Here is a 16,657-nt window from a genome sequence, read left to right on the forward strand (position 1 = left end):
CTATCCCAGAGGCACAAAGCCTTCGGGAGTCCCTGCAGCAAGATGGTTTTAATCCAGTGCTATCCAGAGATCAGAGATAATGGCTGGTTCCTTGTGTCAGAGACTTTGCTCTTCATAAAGTCAAGTACCTAGAGAAAATTTTAGATCTTTACCTTCTTCCCTCTGTCTTGCTAGCTCCGGCTCACATCCCAGGGGAAACAGCTGATTGAGAAACTAGCCAACCCTTCATTTGATGTACTGTAACACTGTATAAAAAAACACAGTGCAGACTTAGAAAGGTTCTTTATGTGTGTTCCCTGGGTCTGGAAGATCCCCCTGGAGAAGTGAATGTCTACCCACTCCAGTAGTCTTTCCTAGAGAATCCCATGGACAGAGGAACCTGGTAGGCTACAGTCCATGGGGTCGCAAACAGTCTGAGCCACTAACACTTTCACTTTAGGGCATTCTCATTTTTCTTGACTATTATAGTGGCTGGAAACAGGGGTTACATCACTAATGTTGTTTGTCATATTAATTGACTAGAGAGCTGAATAATTTGAATCCTGTCAAATAAATTATAGAAAAAACATCCCCGAGTATTTTGTAAATATTGTAATTGGGCTACTCCAGTATTCTGTTGCTACAAAACAAATTATCCCTAAACTTAGCAGCTTAAAACAACAATGGTATTATTATAAACTACAGAACAGTGAATCAGAAATTTGGGAAGCCTCAGCTAGCTCATTCTTCTGCCCCACGTGGGGTCACTAGGTGGTAATCAGCTGGTGGATGGACTGGTCGAGTTGGCCTCAACTCACATGCCTGGCAGCCTGGCAGGAGTCTTAGTCCACTGGTGCTGCTATAACAAAAGTATCAAAGACTGAGTGGCTGAAACAGCATCTCTCTCTCACAGTTCTGAGTGCTGGAAAGTTCAAGGTCAAGACACAGGTAGATTGAATGTCAGGTGAAGCCTGCATCCTGGTCCACAGATTGCCACCCTCTCACTGTGTCCTCACGTGGTGGGAAGGACAAGGGAGCCGTGTGGGTCCTTTAATAAGGACACTAATCCCACTCATGAAGGCTCAGCCCTCTTGACCTCATCACCTCTTAAAGGCCCCACCCCTAAATGCCGTCACCTAGGGGATTAGGTGTCAACATATGAATTATTGGGAGAACTCGAGTATTTTCTGTCTATAACAGCATGGGTAGCTAGTAACCTGGGCCCAGTAGGAACTTTCCCTGGAGTGTCTACATGTGGCCAGACCAGCATGGGGACCTCAGATAGAGTCTCACAAGAGAGAAAGTGAAAGCTGCAGTCTGATTTCCTGCTCCGGGAATCCACAGTGTCCCTTGCACTGCCTGCTCTATTAGTCACTGCAGTGACAGATCCCACCCTGATTCGGGGGGATGGAACATAAACCCCACCTCTACTTCCCAGGTTGCACCAGTGATAAAGAACCCATCTCCCAATGCAGGAGACACAAGAGACGTGAGTTCGATCCCTGGGTTGGGAAGATCTCCTAGAGCAGGAAATGGCAACCCACTCCAGGTATTCTTGCCTAGAAAATCCTATAGACAGAGGAAACTGGTGGGCTGCAGTCCATGGGGTCACAAAAAGTTGGACACACAACTGAGCTGCATATACACACACACACCTCGATGGAAAGCGAGTCAGAATTCATAGTGATCTTTAATTGGCAAAGGCGCACCTTGTGAGAAAACACTGCAGTTTTGTATCTCTTGGTATAATGAACTCATCCATCAAAAAGCAGCTCTTATGAAAATATTAACTTAACATACAAAAGAGTACCAGTTATACATCTTAAAGTCATTCACGTGTATTTTACCACCCGGCTCCTCACATCACTTGCTGTCAATACATCCACCAAAATATCTTGCCAGTTGGTCCTCTCTTCTTCCACTGCCCAGAGATAGCGCCATATAGCTGCTTACCTTTGTTGTGCGCCAGGCCTTGTGCCAATGTCTTTCCAGGCACTATCTCATTTGATTCCTCATGCACACTTTAGGTAGAGGTTGTCATAATCTCTACTTCATAGATGAAGAAAATGGGACTCTGTGAATTAAGTGACACATATTATCTCTCAGACTTTTAATGGATGAACCTAAATGGAAACTGAAGTACCTGACTCCATCTAACCAGAGTTGGATTTCCTCACTCCTAACCAGAAAGTCCATGTTGACGTGAGTAAAATGCCTTGACCGAGAGGTGCAGCTTTGCCCCCATCCTTTGAGTGGGTACATTCTTGCTGAGCTGCTACACATGCCTCTTGTGCTAAAAGGGTCATGATATCTCTCTGTGCATCAAAAACTTATGCTAAGATACCAGCTACTCCTGTTGTTGTTTATTCACGAAGTTGCGTCCAGCTCTTTTGTGACTCACCAGGCTCCTCTGACCATGGGATTTCTCAGGCAAGAATCCCGGAGTGGACTGCCATTTCCTCCTCCAGGGGATCTTGCCAACCCAGGGAGCAAACCTGGGTCTCCTGCATAGCAGCCTGATTCTTTACCACTAAGCCCCCAGGGAAGCCCCCACTTACTTCTAGTCCATCTAAATAACATTAGAAACAAAAGTTATGTATACTGCTTGAGCAAGACAGTAGTCTTTTGTTTAAAGAGAAACAAAACATGGACAACACGGAAGCTATGCGCAGAAAGGACCAGCTAGTCATTAGCTGACACACTCGAACTGGCCTAGTTTAATTGGCAATAGATAACAGCTCCAAGAGCATAGTTAAAAATAATGTTCCAAATACTTCAAAATATAAATGGCACGGAGATAATTAAGATAGCACAGGATGGCAGCCTCTGGAGGAAGTTATGACCATGTTGTGACTTAATTGGTTTCAGAGAAACTTACCAACTACTGCCTTGGTGTCATAAAAGTCTTGTGTGTTTTCTTTGCTTTGGGAGGAGAGAGAGGCATGGTTTCCCTGGCCCCAGAGGAGAGAAAAGATGCTCCTGACACTTGGGGAGCTTGACTGCTGACAGACTTGCCCAGCAGGTGGGAGGCACACCAGTCAAGCAGGGATGCACTTGGCTGCTCAGTGGACCACGGATGTACCACGCAGATCTTCTCACCATCTGGGGTCTGGGGCATGAGGAAGAACCACCATCCGCTTGCAGGCCTGTTCCAAGTCCCAGGGCTGAGGACTCAGGCTGCCCTTCACTGCCACGTTCTCACCTTGTAGTGTGTCTAAACTAGACTCCTCAAGGCAGTTACTGTGAGCTTAACCTTTACATGGAAACACAAAATATTAGAGGAATTTTCTGAAAAGCTGTTTTTCTTTTTGTGACCCTGGAGAATCCCGTCATGTATATTTAGAACAATGGAAAAGGGAAATTGGTTGGGGGCAAGGATGATTATATCGTAAGGAGACATTTTTTTTTTCTACTTATGGTTGTCTGTTGTTGCTGTGTTGTTCGCTCACAAAGTCGTGTCCGACTCTTTACGATCCCATGAACTGCAGCACGCCAGGCCTTCCTGTCCTTCACTGTCTCCCAGAGCTTGCTCAAAGTCATGTCTGTTGAGTCAGTGATGCCATCCAACCAGCTCATCCTCTGTGGCCCCTTTATCCTCCTGTTTATCTGGCCCTCTGTCAGCCAACCTGTTTTCCCAAACAACTTTGTAATAGAAAAATTTAAGTCCAGAAAGCCAGTACTTGCTTTCCTCTGCCAGCCTTGCTCTCATTCTAACCAAAGACCTGGTATGGCTATATCAGTGCACACATGTTATTTTATCCAAATATCTCCACACAATTTTATCTGCGCTTTTCCAGGATTTGGAAGAACACATGTATTTATTTATGAGAGCAACACAGCGTTTCAGTATATTGGTATATGTTTATATTAGTTAATGATTTATCAACAGATAATTCAGTTAATAACAACTTCTGTAGTTGATCAACACAATGTGCTGTGTGTAGTCGCTCATTTGTGTCTGATTCTTTGCACCCCTATGGACTATAGCCCGCCAGGCTCCTCTGTCCATGGGGATTCTCCAAGCAAGAATACTTGGAGTGGTTGCCATGCCCTCCTCCAGGGGATCCTCCCAACCCAAGGATCGAACCCAGGTCTCCCGCACTGCAGGCAGATTCTCTACCATCTGAGCCACCATTCTTTGTGTGTGTGTAGTAAAAAAAAAATACATAACATGAAATCCACCCTCTTCACAAATGTTTCAGGGTACGATACAGTATTGTTAACTGCATGCGCATTGCTACTCTTAACAATGGTTCTGAGGTTTTGAGTCAGTCATTGCGTCTTCAAAGGAGAATCTAATTTTCCTTAGTAAAGTGATTTTTTAATGAATTTTTTAAAAATTAGTAATCGCCTAAACCAGATAGCTTAAAGTAGCATATTCTGACTGGTGATCTAAATTAAAAGGAAAATAAGCTGCTATATATAAAATAAACAACAATATCTTACTATATGGCACAGGAAACTATAGTTAATGTCCAGTAATAAACCATGAAGGAAAAGAATATGAAAAAAGTGCATGCATATGTATGTATAAGTGAATCACTTTGCTGTATACCAAAAGTAACATAGTGAATCAGCTATACTTCAATAATAAATAAATTTTTTAAAATCAATAAATATATATTGATTTACAACAAAAATGTATCACCTTCAATTAATTTGTGTAAAAAGCAAATGAATCAAGATGAAGAATAGAACTTCAGGGCCAAACAATTTGAATGAATGTGGCCATTTGGTTACATGTTTAATAAACAGGATCATCAGTAGGATGACCTATTTCCAAGGTCAAGGAGGCAAATGGGGTCAAAAAAGAGGATCTGAATTTGCAGATCCAGGAGGCAAAAAGCTGAACTCTGTGGTGAGGGAGGAACAGGGAACCAAAGAGTGAAATCACCGAAGAGAAACTCCTTGACTTTATGATATGAATCAAATAGCTTTGTGCCTTACCTATTGAAGGGAATGTCAGGTAGAGACAGGACTGGTTTAATTTAAACATGAGAAACTTCTTAGAGATATTTTACACCCCATCATTGCAAACTGAGACAATATGCTGAGTCCTTATGATCCAGTGCAAAACTCATCCTTTCTACCCAGAGCACAACTGACTACAGACATCCCATACAGCTAATGTTATTACTGTCTCAACTCAACCCATTCCTGTTGGGTAAATGTTCCATGATAGGCCAGTACTCTTTGTGTCATGATTTATTCAAATACTTGTTTAAAACATACAATTAAGGACCCCATAGTTATCACTTCCTTTAACTGCATACAGTGGATGACTCCCTGGGCCAATTCTTTTTCCTTTATAAGGATTTCTTATCCTTCTATTTTAACAGCAGGAGACACCTGTCTAGAGAATCATGGGCCTCCCTCGTGGCTCAAATGGTAAAGAATCTGCCTGCAATGCAGGAGACCCAGATTCCAACCCTGGGTCAGGAAGAACCCCTGCAGAAGGGAATGGCTACCAACTCTAATATTCTTACCTGGAGAATTCCAGGAACCGAGGAGCCTGGTAGGCTACAGTCCATGGGTTGCAAGGAGTCAGACATGACTGAGTGACTGTCACTTTCCTGTCTAAAGAAGCTTGCTCATTTGTAATAATTAATCTTCATCAAAAAGACTCTTGCAGAGTCTAACAGTATGGGGGATTGTTTTTTATAATACACAAAATAGATATAAAAACATAAAAGAAACAGAGCAACTTTCAGGGCAACTTTCAAAGCCTTAAAGGAAGGACTTTCTTGGTGGTTCAGGGACTTAGACTTCACTCTCCCAATGCAGGAGGCCTGGGTTCGATCCCTAGTCAGGGAACTAGAGCTCACATGCTACAACTAAGAGTTTGCATGCTGCAACTAAAGTTCCCACAGGATGCAACTGAAAGATCCTGCATGCCGCCATGAAGATCAAAGATCCCTGTGCCACAGTGCAGCCAAATAAATAAATAAACCAACAAAAATTAAAGGAGAAGAGATCTTTTTTTGGTGGGGGGAGGACTTGCCCTACATCTAGCAGGGTCTTAGTTTCCCAACCAAGGATGGAACCAATGTCCTCGGCAGTGAGAGCAAGGGGTCTTAACCACTGGATCACTAAGAAAATCCCCCAAAACATCTTTAATATCCAAATACTACAACCAAACAGTGCGCATCCTCTGTCCATTGTTGTTCCATTGTTCCCTCATGTCTGACTCTTTGCGACCCTGTGGACTGCAGCACGCCAGGCTTCCCTGTCCTTCACTATCTCCCTGAGTTTGCTCAAGCTCATGTCCATTGAGTCAGCAATGCCATCCAACCATCTCATCCTCTGTCAACCCAACTAGTCCCACCTTCAATCTTTCCCAGCATCAGGGTCTTTTCAAATGAGTCACTTCTTCAAATCAGGTGGCCAAAGTATTGGAGTTTCAGCTTCAGCATCAGTCCTTCCAGTGAATATTCAGGGTTGATTTCCTTTAGGATGGTCTGGTTGGTTCTCCTTGCAGTCCGAGGGACTCTCAAGGGTCTTGTCCAGCACCACAGTTCAAGAGCATCAGTTGCCAGATAATTAGGTCACTAAGACCCAGAGGAATGACTACTTTATCGTAAGGTTCTGATGTGACATTCACAGATAGGTCTGTGATAAGGGGGGGAAATCAGCCAATTTGTTATTAGAGTTTATTCTTTGTTTATTTATTAGTCTTTGTTCACACTTCAGTTTTCATGTCACTGTGTCCATGAGAGTAATATGGACCAAGCACTGGGGGTTGGGAATGGAAGCGGGACCTCCCTGATTTTCAGGTGTGGCTCTGGATGCTTCTAGTCTCCATCATTCCTTAGGGAGGAGATCAAGGGCCCAGGTGTGAGGTCTGGCCGAGAGATCCTGTTGATTCTGTGAAAGCTGATGTCTTTCACAAACCCTGGTACCCTTTAAAAACATAACTCTGCTTCCCGGACAGTCCTTTCTTATAAAAATCATCTATCTTAAAAGGTTTCTCACTTGCCTAATTCATGCCTACTTATAACCCTGAAAAGTTTTTGATGTTGGCCTTCAGTGGAGCATGGTAGGATATGTAATAAAAATAAAATTTCTTTTCCTCCCACCAATGCTATGAAGCAACTACCATAAGCAGTATGTTACATTAATAATATGTTATACTTAGAAAGCAGATTATACAATATCAGTACAGTATATTTTCAGTTGCATGCTTAAACTATTCATGCACAGAGGGGAAAAAAACCCAACATAGGGCATATACCAAAGTGTTTATAGTGTTAATCTGGGAAGTGGGATTGTGGGTGTATTTCTCTCCTTCATTTTTGTTTTTTTCTTTTCTATATTTTCAAAGTATATAATGATAAACATGTATTAATTTGAAAGGGGCAACATTTTAAGATTGGCTTCCAAGTGCTTTACCAATTGAAAACCCTGACAAAGTTTGAGGCAGCATGTTAAAAGTCTAGGCTGTTCTGTCTCACATTGTAGCCATTGTAGCCGCTGGTCCGAAGTGGACAGTGTTAATTATATTTAAATTATTTAAAGGGAAATTAGTTTATTCACCATTTAATTATTCAGTCACATTTGCCACATTTCAAGTTTCAGTAGCCACATTTTCATCATACAGAACACTCTATTCCACAGTCCTGATGGAGACAAGCTAGCAAACTACGCCAGTTAACAAACTGCCAATTTGCAGTGGCAAAGGGCAAAGGAATGGTCCTCTTTATTACTTATTATTATTACAGTGTCACTCATTATAGACACTGGCAGAGTCCTCATCCTAGGTCCCTTTATATACTTCACTAATCTTTGGCCCAGTGAGCTAGAGATTTCTCCCACAATCATCTGGGTGTTAGTGGCACGGTTGGGAACCCAGAGCAACTCACTCCTGTTTCATAACTATTACCTCCTTATCATTGTGTCCATCTTCTCCAGAAAACTAAATCTTCCCAAGCTGTATTTCAGTTCAGTATCATTTCATAGACATTTTTGAAAGCTTACAATGTGGTAGACACGGTAATAAGCCTTGAATGTGAAAAACCAGAGACTTGCCTGGTGGCTCAGACAGTAAAGAATCAGCCTGCAATGCAGGAAACCCAGGTTCCATCCCTGGGTTGGGAACATCCCCTGGAGAAGGGAATGGCTACCCACTCCAGTATTCTTGACTGGAGAAAAACTAAGTAAGAGAAGTTTCTCTATTCCTAGAGTGTAACAAGGTGTTAAAAACAGGGGGTGCTAGATAGATTGACAGCACCAAGTAGGGATAGGTCTGTTCTTGGAAAATCTAGCAATGCTTCCTTCACCTAGTTATGCTTGAGTCTTGACATTAGAACATCCTCCAGACTCTCCAATTTACACCTCAATAGTCTCCATGTTCTTCATACTCCAGAAGAAAAGAGATTAACTCCACTTTTGAACCTGATCTATTTTTTTTTTTTAAACGTCACTTGAAAGAGTTAGGTATATTCAACTCTTTTAATTTGAACTTACTTTCTCATTCTGGGGCCAGGTTCTATACTTGTAAAATATTTTTAAACCTTCAAGTGAAATAAAATACTCCTTTAAGACTGAGTCATCCATTCCGTTTCGAACTATGTAAAAGCGAATACCAAGTTTGAATGAGTGATCATTTTTCAGCCAGTCATGTGGGAAGTGTTGCAACACAGGTTAGAAGCTGGAGTTCCCAGTTCTCCAATCAATCATGTTCCCGTATTTTAACAGATGCCATGCTCTTGGTGGCAGAGCGCCTGGAAGGACCGTTCAACATTGAGTCAGTCATGGACCCAATAGACGTCAAGATCTCTGAAGCCATTATGAACATGCAGGAAAACAGCATGCAGGTGTCTGCAAAGGTATTTGCCTTAGTCATTTATCTAATAAGCAAAGGGGCGTCATCTGAAAATGAAGTAATGGATACTGGCTGGGATTGTAAACTCTAATATGTTGTCTGTGAGATTTTCCTGTCGCGTGATGAATTTGCTACTTCATTAAAACTGTCTAACAAAATAGCATTGAGAAAGGAAGTAAGCTTTTCCTTTGCAGTTCCTCAATCATGAAGAAATTATTGGCTGCTAAAAAGTTTTAGAGAGCCCCAAGTATATTGACTAATCCCTCACATTTGTGAGCAATTTGGGGGGAATTTTCTTTTTAATGGTTGCAATTTCTGCACACCCTCACCCTATTCTCTCTCTCTAGGAACTTCTAATTACGTCCTCAGCTGCGCAAACCAGGCAAATGTTCTCTATGTTCACTCGTAAATTATTAAACATTCCATCTGACTTCCTTTTTTTAAGACGATAATGTAACCCTCGTTAATGAATCGTCAGAGGAAAATGCTGCTTTGTATAAAGTCAAACACACATTTTTAAAAAATAGTAAGTTTTTATAAATCAAACAAAACAGATTCGGGGTTTTTAGCTGCAGAACACAAATATCAAGTGCCCAATTTTTTAAATTTTTAGAAAAATTTTATTGGAGTATAGTTGATTTACAATGTTGTGTTAGTTTCAGGTGCAGCCAAATAAATCAGTCATATATATGCATATATCTGCTCTTTTTAAAATTCCTTTTCCACATAGGCCATTACAGAGAATTGAGTAGATAGAGTTCCCTGTGCTCTACACTCGGTCCTTATTAGTTATCTATTTTATATATAGTACCATGTATATGGCCATCCCAATCTTCTAATTTATCCCTCTTACCTCCTGGTAACCAGAGGTTTGTTTTCTACATCTGTCACTCTATTTCTGATTTGTAGGTAAGTTCACTTGTCCTCTTTTTTCAGAATCCACATATAAGTGATATCCTATGATATTTGTCTCTCTCTGTCTGACTTACTTTACTCAGTATGACAATCTCCAGGTCCATCCATGTTGCCGCAAATGGCATTATTTCGTTTTTATTATTTCATTCATTAATTTGTTCTTTTTTATGGCTGAGCAATATGCCACTGTATATAAGTACCACCTCCTCTTTATCCATTCCTCTGTTGATGGACATTTAACTTGCTTCCATTCCCTCAGAGTGGGAGAAAATATTTGCAAACAAAGCAACTGACAAGGGATCAATCTCCAAACTATACAAACAGCTTATACAGCTCAATATAAAAAAGAAACAAATTACCCAATCAAAAAGTGGGTGGAAGATCTAAATAGACCTTTCTCCAAAGAAGACATACAGGCCAGTAGGCACCTGAAAAGGTGCTCAACGGTACTCATCATTAGAGAAATGCAAATCAAAATGACAGTGAAGTATCACCTTATATTAGTCAGAATGGTCATTATCAAAAAATCTACAAACAATAAATGCTGGAGAGGGTGTGGAGAAAAGGAAACCCTCCTACACTGTTGGTGGGAATTGAACCTGATATAGCCACTATGGAGAACAGTATTCATGTGTGTGTGTGTGTGTGTGTGTGTGTGTGTGTGTGTGTGTGTGTGTGCGCGCGCACGCACGCCTGTGTGTGCTCTGTCGTGGCTGACTCTCTGCAACCCCCTGGACTATAGCCTGCCAAGCACCTCTGTTCATAGGATTTTCCGGGTAAGACTACTGGAGTGGGTTGCTATTTCTTTCTCCAGGGGATCTTCCAGGGATCAAATCCGTGTCTCCTGTGTCTCCTGCATTAGAGGGCAGGTTCTTTACCACTGAGCCACCTGAGAAGCCCTCAGAGAACAGTATAGAGATTCCTTAAAAAACTAAAAATATAGCAACCACATGACCCAGCAATCCCACTCAAGGGCATGTATTCAGAGAAAACCATAATTCGAAAAGATATGTGCACCCCAATGATCATTGCAGCACTGTTTACAATAGCCAGGAAATGGAAGTGCACAATTTTTATTTATCCCCACCCAGTTGAAAACAAATAGGACCCACCTTAAACAAAATTTAAAAGTTTGAAATGAGTCTCCAGCCTTTCCTTCATCACCTCATTTATCCACACTGATGACCACACAATGCCCTTCTGTTCTTATTTACCAGTCTCCCTGTTCTGAAACACTACCCAAAACTGCCCTGGTCCTTTAAAGCTGGTGATGGAGTGATTGCATTTTAACTGCGTGTTTAACTCTCCTCAGTATTTAAAGTCCTTTGTGAAAAAGACTTCAAATATAATCAAGGAGAAAGAGAGGTGGTGGGGAAAAATTGCAGAGCAGAAAGAAATCCATGGAATTTGACGCAGTCTCCTTGGCTGAGTGTGAATCAAACTAGCCTTGGACTTTTTGGGGAGCACTGCTAGAAAATAGGGTGAGCAAGAACCTGGCCTGTGCCCCTTTCTCTCTCTCTTTGAAAGGTGAGAGGGGACTATAAAGAAAGTTGAGCGCCGAAGAATTGATGCTTTTGAACTGTAGTGTTGGAGAAGACTCTTGAGAGTCGCTTGGACTGCAAGGAGATCCAACCAGTCCATCCTGAATGAGATCAGTCCTGGGTGTTCATTGGAAGGACTGATGCTGAAGCTGAAACTCCAGTACTTTGGCCACCTCATGCGAAGAGTTGACTCACTGGAAAAGACCCTGATGCTGGGAGGGATTGGGGGCAGGAGGAGGAGGGGACGACAGAGGATGAGACGGTTGGATGGCATCACCAACGCGATGAGCATGAGTTTGAGTAAACTCCGGGAGTTGGTGATGGACAGGGAGGCTTGGAGTGCTGTGATTCATGGGGTCGCAAAGAGTCAGACACAACTGAGCGACTAAACTGAACTGAGCTGAGTTTCATTTTCCATATAAGCCAAATCCATGAAATTATCTATGAACTCAAGTCTAAAATCTACATTCTCACTAGGAACAGAAACAGATGGCTAAATTTTTCCTTTTGCCAAAGAACCCTCAGTCATTTTTTATAAACAGTCCTATCAAATTGGAAATTCTGAATTTCCAATCTTTGGATGGAGCATTCACATAACCAGTGACTAGGTTAATTTCTGATAGAGAGCTTCTGGTCTCACCAGAAGCTCTTTCCTAAATGCAAGGGCCAGACACCCTGAGAGCTGTGAAGCTTACAAATTAAAATCACTTCATACTCCAGGTTTGACTGGCAACTTCTCCTTGAAAAGTCATTTACCTTATTACAGCAGTTACTCATGGAAGTCATTCCTAGAGTCTCTTTAAGTAAAGCAGCAGTGTTTATAACTGGCAGCTCATATTTGTTGAACACTTACTGCCAGGACTCTACTGTGCATTACATGGTTTATATTATGTAATATTTATAACAATGCTTGCAATGAGGTAGGTCTTCTCCCTTATTTTCCAGATACACAATCTAAGGCTCAGAAAAGTTAGGGAACTTACAAAGGTCTCCTGGAGTACACAGAGGAGTGACTGACCCCAGAGACCACGTTGCTCATCGTTGCATTTTAATGATGCATGTTCCTAAAAAGCCAATCCCACACAAGGGCAGCATTCAGCAAACCTTTGCTGAATAGATCAAGTATTAAGGGAAAGTTCAATAGCTTTCTGTAAAAACCTGCCCAAGACAGTAAGGAAACAGAGGCAGCAAAGCCAGGAGGGTTCAAGTTTTCTACCTTTCTCTCTGATTCCCTTTGCAACTATACCTACAGCTTCTCAACATGCTAAAGACTAGTGAAATATTTCTCTTATTAGCTTCATCATTCATGCTTCCAACCCTTCCTAGGATGTTAATAGTACAAAATATGAAATTCTTCCTTTTCTCCCTTCTATCTGAAGGCAGAGATAAACACATTAGTTTCAGATATGAAATTCCCCTTTATTGCAGTGTGTGTATGTGTGTGTGTGTGTGTTAGTTGCTCAGTCATGTCCAACTTTTTGCAGCCCCATGGACACTTCAGGCTTCTCTGTCCATGGGATTCTCCAGGCAAGAATACTGGAGTGGGTAGCCATTCCCTTCTCCAGGGGATCTTCCTGACCCAGGGATTGAACCTAGGTCTCCTGGATTGCAGTCAGATTGTTTACCATCTGAGCCACCAGGGAAGCCCTCCTCTAATGCAGTAGTCCTCCTCATATATATATATAGGAAGGAATAGCTCATATTTTATTGAGTTACGGTTGATATATATTATTATGTAAGTTTCAGGTATAGAAACAACTAAATTTTTGTACCTAATCAGTGAGATCCTGAATTAGTGAAATTACAGATTAATAAAAAGATCTATTCTCACCATGTCTGTTCAGACTCAAATCTTATTTTATATCTATTTTTAAAGGTATAGTCATATCCTTTTTCCTCTCCCATTTAGCCCACAGCTAAGCTGTTTGGGGATAAGGCACATGGACGTTCCTTTCAAAAAATACATTGGTTCTTTGTTACTGTTCAGTTGCTAAGATTGTGTCTGACTCTTTGTGACCCCACGGATTGCAACATGCCAGGCTTCCCAGTCCTTCACTATCTCCCAGAGTTTGCACAAACTCTTGTCCATTGAGTCAGTGATGCCATCCCACCATCTTATCCTCTGTCGCCCCCTTCTACTCCCATTCTCAAGCTTTCCCAGCATCAGGGTCTTTTCCAATTAGTCAGATCTTTGTATCAGGTGGTCAAAGTATTAGAGCTTCAACATCAGTCCTTCCAATGAATATTCAGGGCTGATTTCCTTTAGGATTGACTGGTTAGATTCCTTGCTGTCCAAGGGACTCTCAAGAGTGTTCTCCAGCACCACAGTTCAAAAGCATCAATTCTTTAGGGCTCAACTTTATTTGTGGTCCAACTCTCACATCCATACATGACTACTGGAAAAACCATAGCTTTGATTATACAGACATTAGTCAGCAGAGTGATGTCTCTGCTTCTTAATACACTTTCTAGATTTGTCATAGCTTTTCTTCCAAGGAGAAAGCATCATTTTGTGACTATACATTGGCTATTCCAAGTTCTATAATCAAGTACAATAGTTTGGTAATAACATTATGGCATTTATTTCAAACTCTTGTGTATCCTTTACATAATATTATATTGTATATGTTACTTACAATTATATAGAGAAGCCCCATATTAACATGTAACATTGTTTATATATGTGTGTGTGTGTGTGTATAAGACTAGGAACATTAAGATATTAAAACTTGGTTCCTTTTTTTTAGAAATAATCACTTAGTAACATTGACAATCATCATAGTTACTGTTGGTTGGTTCCCCACTATATTTCATTCAATAGACACCCTTCATGTACCAGGCACAAGGAATAGAGTAGAGGACAAAACAAATTCTCTGCACAAACATCAGTCTCTTTTTAGATGCCTTATGTATTTATTTCAAGTCCTCTGCAATCTTGTAAAGTATTCATTTCCTCATTGTATAAGTAAAGAATGTTATGTTGAGAGAGATTAAGTTGCTTATCTGAGGTCAGGCATCTAAGAAGTGACAGAGCTGGGATCACAGCCTAGAACTGTCTGATCCAAAGAAAAATATTTTCCCAGCATGCCACAGTTTTCTCAGTATGAATCTCCCCACCAGGACCAGATGCACTGCAGCATTGGAGGAACCAGCCATCTAAGGGAAAGATGTTGCCTGAAGCCTGCTACTAATGATGATGCAAATGATGAGTATTTCTGATCAACAGGGAAACCTACTGAAGAGAAACACAAGCTGCTAGTTCTTCAAGCTCCAGCCAACATTTATTACATTCACTAAGTTCACAGTCTTTATCAAAGACAAGAAAGGGTCCTCATTATTCCACCACTTCTTTACCCATGCAAGTCAAAGGAGTTCTGTACTTTACAGGTTTGAGAAAATTCTCCAAAGGAAAGGAGAACAAAACTTGCTGAGTCTCTGCCTGTGAATTTCAGATGTGTTGATAATCTCTTTCCTCTCCTATCAGGAAAGATGAAGCTGATCTCACTCTATATAATTTAACTATGTTAGGAATAATTTCAAATGTAATCCAGGAAAGGATTGGTTTGTCAAATACAATCTAAATTAAGAAGGGAGACTTATTAAATTCCAGTTGAAACCATCCATTCAATTAATACTTAGTACAGACTAGGGCAGAATCTATTACAGAAGAGCAGCATGGCCTTCAGTTACTTAATTTTCTCCCGACAATTCTTTCTGAATCTATAGCTCAAATGAAGATGAAAAAACCGAAGAGAACAGAAAGGAGAATATAATACTTTCTGCCTTTAGCTAATGGGTCTTAGTTTCCTCATCTGTAAAGAAAGGGGTTCATCTAAATGTTCTCTTTCTAGCTCTATCAGTTTAGAGCTTTATGAACATTATCTCTTCAGTATTAACTAGGATTTTTTGGCATCCAGATATTTTTCTTTTCTCTGGGTCTTTTTCCTTTTAAAGCATTCAGATATAAATAATATCTTAGGAGTCCACATGGAAAAATATATCTTCCTTCAGATGTGAGAACATTGATTAAATGTACAACATTGATTAGTAAGTGTATTTTTATCCCAATAGCAGTTTCCTTTCTTTGAGCCCCTGTAGTACATGTGTGTTTCTTAAGGCAGTGGGCACATTATTCCTTCTGTTATGATTATTTGTATACTTTCTCCTTCCCAGGAGTGTAATTATTTTACTCACTCTTACATTCTCCAGAAAGCCATTCTAACATGTCGTGTTACACATGGAAGCCACAGTACATTTTGCTGACTTGAATTCAAACCATGAAAGCATAATGTCAGAAAGAACTCAACAATAAGGAATAGAAAATACCTTCAAATATATTTAAAATTAGTCTTATATCTTTAAAATAGCATCAGATTTTGACATCAGACCAACCTGGGGTCTGGTTTTTACTAGTTGTGTAACAGGGCAAATTATCTGTATAAACTCAATTAAGTCATATGAAAAATGAGATGCTAGTTGAATCTGCTCATAAAGTTGTTTGAGGGTGAAATGATATAATCCATGTAAAATGCTTAGTGTAGAATATGCAAAATCAAAACCACTCATCAAAATTAAGTATTTTCATTGTTATTTTTGAAAATAATAGGTGTTGAAAATGATATATAAATTCTAAAGAACTTTGACTGTGGTGTCGCCTCATCCATGATGGTGTGTGAGCTGGTTGCTGGCACTGAGGATCAGAAGAGTCAAAAACCTGCATTTTAATCCACTCTTGCATGGCGTTACTTTCAATGGCAGGGACTCCATGGAAAGGGACATATATTTCTGCATGGCCTGAAACATGGCACCTGGCACTGAACAAACATCTAATCAATAAGTCCTTTGAAGGAAAATGGGCTTGAGGCAAGAATGGACTGGATCGAGGCAGCAGCAGCAACCCAACTCCTGTCTGTGCCTGTGGGTGGCACCAATGCCATCAGAGTAAAGGTTCTTAGAGGAATATTAGTGACCTCAGCTACCATCACCCTATTCTTACAAGACAATTGGTCTATTCACTTGACAAATGCCTGATCTCCAAGTGAAAAAGCACATGGCCCTACTCTTTATAAAGCTTTGAGTTCTATTTCTATTTCTACTTTCGTTCTGTTTTGAAAAGAAAAGAGCAAGTTCTCAATGGTTTCTAGATTCAGAATGCTTTTTCTGTTTATTCAGATTTCAAAGTTCCTATTCTGCCTGCCAGTCCTCACTTACTTTAATAACATTCCACCGAGAAGCAGTGACCTTGAAACATTTTTGGTTCTTTGATTTCTTCATTTCACTACAGAAAACCAGAATCTGTTCCTTTCCTGTTTGTAGCATGACTGGATAACAGAGCTATGTTATTCAAATGCTAGATACAGGTGAGGGGGGAAAAAAGACACAATTTTTATAAAGTAAAATG

At 40.6% G+C, this 16,657-nt stretch overlaps 1 protein-coding gene across 2 annotated transcripts in view; it reads left to right on the top strand.

The window, feature by feature from the left end:
• Positions 1 to 16,657, top strand: part of GPC6 (glypican 6) — a 1,181,547-nt gene that overhangs the window by 1,057,144 nt on the left and 107,746 nt on the right. For both annotated transcript variants that reach the window (XM_065902149.1, XM_065902148.1), the window contains exon 5: positions 8,674 to 8,804. In XM_065902149.1, the coding sequence (XP_065758221.1) occupies positions 8,674 to 8,804 (131 nt within the window). The remainder of the gene's footprint in view (positions 1 to 8,673; positions 8,805 to 16,657) is intronic.

This window comes from Muntiacus reevesi, chromosome 11, assembly GCF_963930625.1.
Source record: "Muntiacus reevesi chromosome 11, mMunRee1.1, whole genome shotgun sequence".
NCBI lineage: Eukaryota > Metazoa > Chordata > Mammalia > Artiodactyla > Cervidae > Muntiacus > Muntiacus reevesi.